This window comes from Marmota monax, unplaced genomic scaffold (genome assembly GCF_021218885.2).
Source record: "Marmota monax isolate L192 unplaced genomic scaffold, Marmota_monax_Labrador192_F-V1.1 WCK01_AAM20220418_F8-fsc00066, whole genome shotgun sequence".
Taxonomy (NCBI): domain Eukaryota; kingdom Metazoa; phylum Chordata; class Mammalia; order Rodentia; family Sciuridae; genus Marmota; species Marmota monax.
The window spans coordinates 737,615-748,627 of NW_026692805.1; the positions used below are offsets into that span (position 1 = coordinate 737,615).

Sequence of the window (11,013 nt, forward strand, 5' to 3'; positions counted from 1 at the left end):
TTACTCATCCCTCACCTGAAGATTAATGTGGTAACTCTTATTTCATTCACATGACACGTTAATGAGTCCTAGTTCTCATTAGTTGTTCTTCTCTGCCACACATTGGACTTTGAGACCGTTAAGACTATAAAATAAGAAGTGTTTATTGATGATTTCCCTGCCTGGGTATTCATTCATTCATTCATTCAATATTCCGAATCCCATGGAGTCATAAGTGCTGAATGAGTGGGGAATGTAGATGATTTATAAGGAGCAGTTTTACATTAAGTTCTTCAGAAATAAGAAATCTAATCAGATAGGACTAAGAGCTTAAAATATGGTTTTGTAAAAATACAAAACATCTCTTTTTTTCCTTAAGACAATATTTTTCCATGGTGAAGTCAGATAGCATGGCACTATTTTGTCACAAGAATGATGTCGTATTTATTCATATATTTCTTTAAAAGATGTTGGAACAGTACAAAATATTAACATCTTATTCAAGTGTCTATTTGTTGTTAAGCCTTAGGTGCAGAGTATTAATCATGAACCACATATATACTGCTGAACTGTATTTTATGCATTTTTTGAGTAAAGAATATGTTAATTATATATGAAATGTTAGATTTAGATATTTATGTATTAAGCATGACAATATGTTAAATGCATGGTTTTTTTAATTATGTATGGTTATGATGGCTCAGCCCATTACATTTGATTTTGAGAAACAATCATTCTTGTAAAAGTAAAGAATTGAAAATTATTTTCTTTTTCTAGATTGTCCTTTGTGGAGGGGCTTCTCGAATGCCAAGGCTACAGCAACTGATTAAAGATCTTTTCCCAGCTGTTGACCTTCTCAATTCTATCCCTCCTGATGAGGTCATCCCTATTGGTGCAGCTATAGAAGCAGGAATTCTTATTGGGAAAGAAAATGTATTAATGGAAGACTCTCTAATGATAGAGTGTTCGGCCAAAGATATTTTAGTTAAGGTATGTGTAGCTTTTCTGTGCATTCACACAAATTAATTAACATAAGTTTTCATATACACCATGATTTTACAATAAAACTTTGTTATACTGGTAAAGATTTTAAATTTAGGTTTATAGTTTTATTTTTAATAAGTTTCTTATATTCTTTTAGTTTAATATTTATCTAGCAGGTTGATTTCTTTGGAAAGTGAAATAATCATAAGCTTCTAATATTTCTTTTTTTTAATATTTATTTTTCAATTGTAGTTGGACATAATGCCTTTACCTTAGTTATTTATTTATTTATTTATTTATTTTTATGTGGTGCTGAGGATTGAACCCAGGGCATGCTAGGCACATGCTCTACCGCTGAGCCATAACCCCAACCCCAAGCTTCTAATATTTCCATGTATTTTTTAAACAAAGTGGGATGGAATTAATTTATATTTTTCTCATCTTTTCCTAGTTTCCACATTTTCAACAAAGAATATGTATTTTATTTATAATAGAAGTTTTTCTCATCTAAATATCAAAAGGTATGCATCTTATTTTCCTGCTTACAGGGAGTGGATGAGTCAGGAGCCAACAGATTCACGGTACTCTTTCCATCAGGGACTCCTTTGCCAGCTCGAAGACAACACACATTACAAGCCCCTGGAGATATATCTTCTGTATGCCTCGAACTCTATGAGTCTGAGGGGAAGAACTGTGCAAAAGAGGAATCCAAGTTTGCCCAGGTGAATACATAAAATTAGACTGTGACTTAGTCACATGCAACTGTTCAGCTTTTCCTTCTGGATTAGATTCAGTTTAATATCTCAATTAATACAAAAATTACATAGGATATCTAACCCTTGTTTATGAATGAATTACTTCTACTTAATTCATTTTTAGGTGAAGGAAGAAATAGTGATTTTAATTTGAAAGTTTGGAAAAATAAAAACAAAATGCAGTTTGTATTTTTACTGCTTCTCTGTTCATGCTCTTGGCTCACCTTGGTATTAGGTACTAGAAGAGGAAAAGAACACTTTTTTGCTTGCTCATTGCACCTGGCAATCCATTCATAAACAAGTGTTAGGTGTCCTACGTCCTGTGGTTACAAAGTGCACCCCTCTTGTAATCCCAGCAACTCAGGAGGCTGAGGCAGGAAGATGGCAAGTTCAAAGCCAGCCTTAGCCTCAGCAACTTAGTGAAACCCTGTCTTTTTTTTTTTTTATTTTTTAGTATTTGGCGGACACAACATCTTTGTTTGTATGTGGTGCTGAGGATCGAACCCGGGCCGCACGCATGCCAGGCTAGCGTGCTACCGCTTGAGCCACATCCCCAGCCCCGAAACCCTGTCTTAAAATAAAAGAGTTGGGGATGTGTCTGAATGGTAAGCCCTCCTGGGTTCACTTCCTGGTACTAAATAAATAATGGAAAAAGTATGTATAGCATACCTGGGCTGCACCTCAGACTTACCAATTTGGCATCTGCTGGTTAAGTTTTCAAAGCTCCTTTGATAATTCTGCTGTGTAGATAGAAGCACTTTCCTATGCACTAGGTCTCTAATCTCTGATGATACTTTTAGTATCCCCCTTAGGGGCGCTCTCTCACTCCTACCTTTCCTTTAAAACCAACTGGAGACTCCACAGCTGCTGTCACTATCTAACTTAAAGATGCTAGATGGAGAAGTATTGGTCAGTAACACTGATCTTGGAAGATAATCTTTCAGTATTTCCATCTGTTCTAATCTTTTCTTTTTACAAATGAGTAAAACAAGGTAGTGACTTACTTTGGTCATTATACTTGATCTTGGCAAAGTCTGACAAGTAGCTCAGTGGCAGAGCACTTGCCTTGCAAGCATGGGGCACTGGGTTCAATCCTCAGCACCGCATAAAAAATAAATAAAGATATTGTGTCCATCTACAACTAAAAAAAATTTTTAAAAATAGTACTCTGTATTTTCTGAGATAAACTACTTCTTATAAACAGTCATTTTAATCTAGATACTAAAGAGGGACAAATACATTAGGTGTTTTATATGTTCTCCATCCCAAGTATACACTTCCAGTAATAAAGCTTAACTATTATTCTTTGAATTCTGTTTAAATGTTAGGAGAATTGGAAACTGCCCTATTTTAAAAGGTTTGTTTCAGTAAAAAGTAAAATTTGTCCTTTGTAATAATTGGTGCATATGTCAAAGTTTTGAATCATCTTTGTCTTATTTTTTGCATAAACAGGTTGTACTCCAGGATTTAGATAAAAAAGAGAATGGATTACGTGATATATTAGCTGTTCTTACTATGAAAAGGTACAAAATTAGACTCCTTCTAATGTTAAGACAATTCATTTTGAAACTTGACCCCTTTTGTGAGTTTATTGATTTTTTTCAACCATTGTCATTCTAGGCAAATCATTTATTAAAAACTTAGAAAGATTTTTGTCAGTTAATCACATTTTTCACCTTGAAAACTTACTGTATTTTACAGAGAAGAGCTTATCTCAAGACATTGGTTTGCATTATGAATATTTTATGAATTCTTTAAGTGTAGTCAGTGTAAATATTTAATCTGTGATAATTGGAGATATAATTTTTTATCAATTTTCAATGTAATTTTCTAAGGTTTATATCTTGACATTCTTTGCCCTATGAATGGGTAAGTATGTTTCATTATTGCTATAGTAAAGCTCTAGGAAAGAAATTACTAATTAAATTTAGCTGAAGACACTAAAATTGTGTTTATTCTTAATAATCCTCTTTTAAAAATTTAAATTAAGTCTTATTTACTCCACGTCCTCAAGTAACTTCTTAAGGACTTTCTGTTTTTATAAAATGAGCTTTTAAAATGTTATTCATTTTTTGTTTGTTTAGGGATGGATCTTTACATGTGACGTGCACAGATCAAGAGACTGGAAAATGTGAAGCGATCACTATTGAGGTTGCATCTTAATGTTTTAGATAACCCAAGCCTTTTTTAGAACTAGAATATCAATATTACTTGGTTTTGTGTATAAGCAATGTTTTTATTAAAATACTTTTCCAATAAACATATGTCGTGTTTATTAAATTAAAATATGTTGCAGTCTTTTTGTTTTATTTTTCATGTAAGATAAGCCAGTATTAGTGGTAAATAGAGGATTTTTGATCATGAGGCTCTTTATAATTAAACTAAGTTGGCTGAAGGAAATTTTATTGGAAATTTTGCATGATGTTTTAAAAATTTTTATTCTTATATAACTTCCAAATTTAAAAGGGTTTTATTGATTTTTGATAGATAATTAATAATTAAAAGTCCTTTATATTAATTGAAAAAATTCAAGAAACATATGCAAAGTTAAGATACCAATCTGGGCACGTAGTACATTGGTTCAGCTCATGAGATCTTGAGTTCAGTCTCCAGCACCAATAAGTAATAAAGTTGAGGCTGTTTTGTTGTGGTGGTGTTTTTTGTTTTTAACAGTACTCAATATCAAATCCAGGGCCTTGCAAGACATCACTTTTGTTAAAAAAGTAAACTCAACAGTTGTGTATCAGTGTGCAGTGTGTGTGTACATGCATACCACATGTGCGTACATACATAGAAAAGAAGTCTAGAAGGCTAAAGACCAAATATTGTAGCTTTGATAGAGAGAAATATGGGAAGGGTTTTTATCTTTCTTTGTTAAAATTTGTTAATTTTTTCCCCTCCAACAAACATCTTTTTCTTCTGAAATTAAAATATTAATATCACCTTTTTGATATCTCATCTTAATATATCCTTCAAGTCAGTCAATGCATCTTTTGCATATTTTATGGCTTAGGCATACAATAGAAAAGGACAGGAATACCACTGCTTCTGACTTGACTTGTCACTTTGCATGGTTTATTTTGCCTCCAGACATGTCAACTTTCTAATTGTTATCAATAAGTATTCTGACGCATTATGAAATACTTTCAAATTTCCTTGCACCTCAGGTGATAATTTTTTATTCTGAATTTGTGAAAGATATGCCAACTAGATTTTCTAATGGTTTTTAAAAAAAATTTAAGGTGAAAATAGCTTTAACTTTTCTCTCTGTAAAAATGTATTGATATGTATTTATTACAAAATTAATATTAAAAACTAGAAGAACGCAAAACATCTTGTATTCCACCACCCATGAATTTCCCACTTATCTCTGCTTTGTCATGTATATTTAAATACTTGAACACTTGTTAGCAAAAGTTTATGTCTAATTATAATGTTGCCTGTTTGCATGTCTGATGTCTGGAGGAGAGAACCAACTATAAAAATGAAATGACTAACTATAATGGTGAAGTTGTTGGGAGCTGTTGTGATATGAGCTGCTATAATCCATAGCATAACCCTAGACTGGGTGGCCTATGCACAGCAGAAAATTATTTCTCACATTCTGGAGTATGGAAGTCTGAGATTAGGGTGCTGGCATCTTCGGGTTCTGGGAGGGTTTCCTTTTTTGGGTTGCAAACCATTGACATACCCAAACATGAAGGACAGAAGGCAAGAGAATTCCCATGGTCTCTTAAAATGCTAACCCCACTCATGAGGACTCTAGCCAGCATGACCAAAACACCTCTCAAAGGCCTGCTTCCTAATGCCAACACATAGGGGTCTGGATTTCAACATTTGATTTTGAGATAGGGAACACAAATGTTCACTTCATAAAAGAAGGCCATAAAATGTTCCATTATGAGCTGGCAGCTTTTACATATGTAAGAATTCCTAATAAAGTAACAGAGAACAAAACAAGTTCTACAGACATCTAAAATGACAATGAGTTACCACGGTAACATTTACACACTGCATATACTATGATTTACTTGCTTTAATAATCTCATTTAAAATTTTGATCTTGCCATAGCTTCATGATATGTAGAGTAATATGGGGAATGTTATTTGTTTTCTAGATCTGAAATCGATTTAAAGAAATTATTCAATGTCTCATAGTAAATAAATGGTGAATTTTGAATTAATATTCACACACTAATATTTTAAACTTAATTTTTCTTGACTACTATTTTAAGTATATTAAATGCATTACTTTACTTAAATTCACATTTTTAATCCATTGTTCATTGTACTGTTTTAATCTGATCTCAGAGAACATTTACTAATTTGAAAGAGTATGGATCACCTGAAATCATGTTTTAAAGTGGTTTTTATGAAAAAGAAATTGGGACAGCAAGGTAATTTGTCTTTAAGACATCGGTATGTGACTCTCAGTTGCTTTTGATTTCCTTCTCTATTCCTTTATAGCTGGGATTTACGAAGAGTTTCAAACATTTTGGTCCCAGAACTTTTACACTTAAACATTTTTGAGATCAGACATATGTGGCTTGCACATATAGTCCCAGCTACTCGGGTGACTGAGAGGGAGAACCGCTTGTGGCCCCGAGTTTGGGACCAGCCTGGGCAATATAGAAAGACCTCATCTCAAAAAAATAAATAAATAAAAAAGAAAAGAAAATTTACTGAGATTCTGAGTTTTTGAACTTTTATTTATAATACCCTGAGAGATATGGAAAGAGATTTTATAAACATATTCATATGTATAGTTACATAACTATATACACTTATCTGCCATACCACTCAAGAGACTGAGACCAGAGGATCTCAAGTTCTCCGCCAGCCACAGCAACTTAGACCCTGGGGTTGTATGTAGTAAAGGGCCCCTAGGTTCCATTCATAGTAGCCCCCGCCTTCCTTAACTGTTAACATGAATAACAGTTTAATGAAAAATACCTGTCTAAAAAGTAGTGGCAACAGTGATGGTCTATATTTTTTCAAATCTCTTTATTTAATGTCTGGTTTAATAGAAGATAGCTATATTCTGATATCTGCTTTCTTCCATCAGTATTTTGCAATATCCAATTTGTGTAAACTCTGGAAAACTCCACTGTATACTTATGAGAGAAGGAAAATAAACAAGTCAGATAACATGTTGGTATCATTATGAAAACAGTCATGTGTCACTCTGACAAGGACACATTCTCAGAAATTCTTTGGCAATTTTAACATTGTGTGAACATCTTAGAGTACTTACACAAGTGAAGATGGCTACAATGTCAGTTAAACAATCACACAGGCAGGCTGGGGTTGTTGTGGCTTAGTGATAGAGTGCTTGTCTAGCATGTGTGACACACTGGATTAGATTCTCAGCGTTGCATAAACAAAGGTCATTGACAACTAAAAAAATATATTAAAAAAAAATCACACAGAACCAACATTGTGGCTGTGGTTGATTGTTATGTGGCGGTGACTATTTATGAGCTCTTGAGTCTCCTGGATCTTCCTACCATACCTTTAAAAATGGTTTTTCTAGATAGTAGACACAGTGGTGAATATTAAAGAGAAAATACCTACTCTGACCTGGAATTAAGGAGATTCAAGACTAGGGAAACAAAGGAAATTTGATTTACAAAATAATACAATATATTCATTCTGTATTTTTTTTTTGGTGTTGGATATGGAACAAGGGCTTCACACTTACTAGGCAATTGTTGTACCTCTAGAGTACACCCCCAGCCTAATTCTGTAAATTTTTACTAAAATTTATAAAGAACAAATAAAAAATACAGACAAGATAATTACAGATTTTGATAAGTGCTCTTAAGTATCTAAAGAAGAGATGAAGTGCTATGTCAAATAGGGTGAACATAGGAGGCCCTTCTGGAGAAGTGACTGAAACCCAAGTGATAAGATAGCCATATGAAGAAGGGGAGAAAAGTATACCTTAAACTAGGAAGTAATTTTGGGATGACAAATTATTTATTTACTTGTTTATTATCTGCCCCTCCCACTAAGAAACAGGCTCCATAAAAACCGTGTTTACCTTTTTTTTAATATTTATTTTTTAGTTTTAGGTAGACACAATATCTTTATTTTACATTTATGTGGTGCTGAGGATCGAACCCAGTGCCCCATGCGTGCTAGGCAAGCATGCTACCACTGAGCCACAACCCTAGCCCCAGTGTTTACCTTTTATGTCCATTGCTACATTCCCAGAACCAAGCAGGTGCATAGAACAGGAGATGCACAAAGAAAGATTTTTGAGAGAGAATTTTTTTTAATATATTTTTTTTTAGTTTTTGGCAGATACAACATCTTTGTTTGTATGTGGTGCTGAGGATAAAACCCGGGCCGCATGCATGCCAGACGAGCACGCTACCGCTTGAGCCACATCCCCAGCCCACACAAAGAAAGATTTCTGAATGAGTGTGTATGTGTGTAAAGGGGTGTCCCAGAGAAACTAAGGGGAGAGTGGAACAAAGTAAGGTTAGAGAACCAGTTCCAATCACAGGAGGCCCTGAGGCCACCAGTAGGTTTGAGTTTTATTCTAGTTGTATTGGGAAGTCTGTAAAGTAAGAAAGGGCTGTTCCACTTTGTTTCAGATCACTTTCACTGGATGTAAAGTGGATTGGGAGGGGAGCATAGTGGAACTGAAGCCAGTTTGGCTTTTAGAGGACTTCTGCTCAGGGCACTAGGTGGGTACTGTGGAGATAGTATTGACTCAACTAGCTAATGGGATTATAGACACTTCCTGACTTACGATGGTTCTAATGACAAGTTTTCACCTTTACAATAGTGTGAAAGTGATACTTATTCAGTAGAAACCCTATCCTACTTCAAATTTCGAATTTTGATCTTTTCCTAAGCTAGTGATAGGTGTATGTATAATACTTTTCAGGACTCTGGCAACAGCAGGACCTAACAGCTCCCAGTGAGCCACAAGATCATGAGGGTAAATTACCGTGTACCGTGTTGCTAAACCATGGTGTTTGGTAGGTTAAGTGTATTGAATGCATTTTTTACTTAATATGTTTTCAATATATAATGGGTTTATTGAGATATATAACCTGATCATAAGTTAAGGTACAACTGTGATTTTGAGAGTGAGGAGGGAGTGAATCACGATGACACCTAGATTCTCTTAACAATACCTGAATAACAGTGGTGCCAATGAATTGCTATGAGAAAGCCTGTGGAGCCTGGAGTAAAGGTAATGAGCTATGGCAGCAAAAATAATTTCAAATGGAATGTATTCAATTTGAAATTTATGTCACACCTGAGTGGACATGACCATTAAGCATTGTGGATATTCAAGTCTGGAAGTGAGGGCAGAGCTCAGCGCTAGAGACCAAAAGTTGGGAATCTGAAGCATAAAAATGATGTTTCAACCAGCCAGTGTAAGATTTCTCTGTCACCGTTAAGAGAAATGCGGTCCCACAGCCAAGTCCTGGGAGTGCCTAATGTTTGGGTTGGGTAGAGGAAGGCTAGCTGAAAAGGGGACAGCAGAGAATTCTGTGGAAAAAAGGAGGACTAAGAAAGAGGTTGAGTAGTGATGCGTACTCATGGTCTGCTATGAGATCACAGGAGGGGCACTGAGAACAACTGGGGAGCGCAGAAGGAAAGAAGGCCTTGGGAAGGAGAGGAGGCTTCATCCAAGTCTTAGAGGGTCTATAGAAGTATCTAGAAAAGTCCTTGTATGGGGCTTATAGGGCCTTTTATTCCTTCTTACCAAGGTAATGAGATACTCATACAAAACAGTTAAATAGCCAGGCATGGTGCTGTTTGTCTGTAATCCCATGGGCTCCGGAAGCTGAGGCAGGAGGATCCTGAGTTCAGAGCCAGCTCCAGCAATAGCAAGGTGCTAAGCAACTTAGTGACAACCTGTCTCTAAATAAAATAAAAAATAATGCTGGGAATGTGGCTCAGTGGTCAAGTACCCGAGTTCAATCCCTGGTACCGAAGGAAAAAAAAAAAAAAGGAAAAGAAAAACAGTTAAATTTGTAAAAATGAGCAATTAAACCAAATCAATTCATAAGGATATTATATTTTGTTATCTTTCTCTACACTTTTTTGGTACAAAGTTGAAAAGGCTGAATGTTTTCTCTGATATGTGGATGCTAATTCACAATAAGTAGTGGTGGTGAAGGTACTTTGGATTAGACAGAGGGGAGTGAAAGAAGGGAAGGGGGGGTATGGGGTAGGTATAATAGTAGAATAAATAGGACATTATTATCCTATGTGCATGTATGATTACACGACCCGTGTAACTCTACATCATGTACAACCAGAAGAATGAGAAGTTATACTCCCTTTATGTATGTTGTATCAAAATGCATCTGTCATGAATAACTAGAACAAAAAAAATTTTTTAAACATTAATATTAAAAACAATAAACATCTTCTCAGGTGGCTAAGCACCTGAGAAGTATTTCATAATAGAATGAGCATGTCTTTAGTGTTCTTCATTTATTTCCAATTTATAAATATCACGTTTTGAAAACTAATTTTTCACATGGATCTTTAAAAATCCTTGGTAGCTGTCAGATGGCTGTCTGCGAATTTTTCTCTTCTAAGATTTTTGCTTTATTTAGAATAATCACTATGGGTGCGGAGTGAAGAATGGATAGGATCAGGGTAGGAATGGGGTCGTCGAGGGTGTGGGACCAGTTTGGAGTTCCTGGAGTCATCCTGCAGTCTTGCTACCATAGTGTGGCACACCCAGGCTCCCCCAGCAGCATCAGATAGAGCTTGACAGAAATGCAGCAGCTCAGGTCCCATTCCAGACCTACTGAATTTGAATTTGCATTAAACCCAACCTCCTCAGATGATTCATATGTGAGCAGATCTGATCAAATCAGGTGTTCAAAATGTGCTGCACATTAGAACCACCTAGGGAACTTTCAAATAGATGCACACTGCCCTGGCCTCGTGCTACACTAATTAATCAGAATCTCTGCGAGTGGACTAAGCAGACAAAACCTCTCCTAATGATCCTAACATGCGACCAATTTTGAGACCTCGTGCTCCTGCAGGAAGGAAGGAAATGGGCTCAGCTGTGTGAAGTACCGACGTGAACCTTCTTCCCACCGTAAAGTCGCGCTGCACGTTCCGGACGTGTACCGTGCACGCAGTGCCTATATAAAGCGGCTCAAAAGCGCGGCGTGGGAAGGGCTGGCGGGTTTGTTCCCCAACCTAGGAGAGAATCGGGACTAGGAGGTAGGGCTCGGCTGCGCCTACCCGGCGCGGGGTTCACCCCGCCCCGCCTCACCCGGGCCGTGGGGCGCAGGCGCGCAGA

General features: G+C 36.1%; 1 protein-coding gene across 2 annotated transcripts in view; it reads left to right on the forward strand.

Moving 5' to 3' along the window:
• Hspa14 (heat shock protein family A (Hsp70) member 14) overlaps nucleotides 1–3,978 on the forward strand; it is a 29,888-nt gene extending 25,910 nt beyond the window's left edge. For both annotated transcript variants that reach the window (XM_046448347.2, XM_046448348.2), the window contains 4 exons: nucleotides 757–969; nucleotides 1,512–1,685; nucleotides 3,171–3,241; nucleotides 3,803–3,978. In XM_046448347.2, the coding sequence (XP_046304303.1) occupies nucleotides 757–969; nucleotides 1,512–1,685; nucleotides 3,171–3,241; nucleotides 3,803–3,881 (537 nt within the window). In that variant the 3' untranslated portion in view covers nucleotides 3,882–3,978. The remainder of the gene's footprint in view (nucleotides 1–756; nucleotides 970–1,511; nucleotides 1,686–3,170; nucleotides 3,242–3,802) is intronic.
• The last annotated feature ends 7,035 nt before the right edge of the window (nucleotides 3,979–11,013 follow it).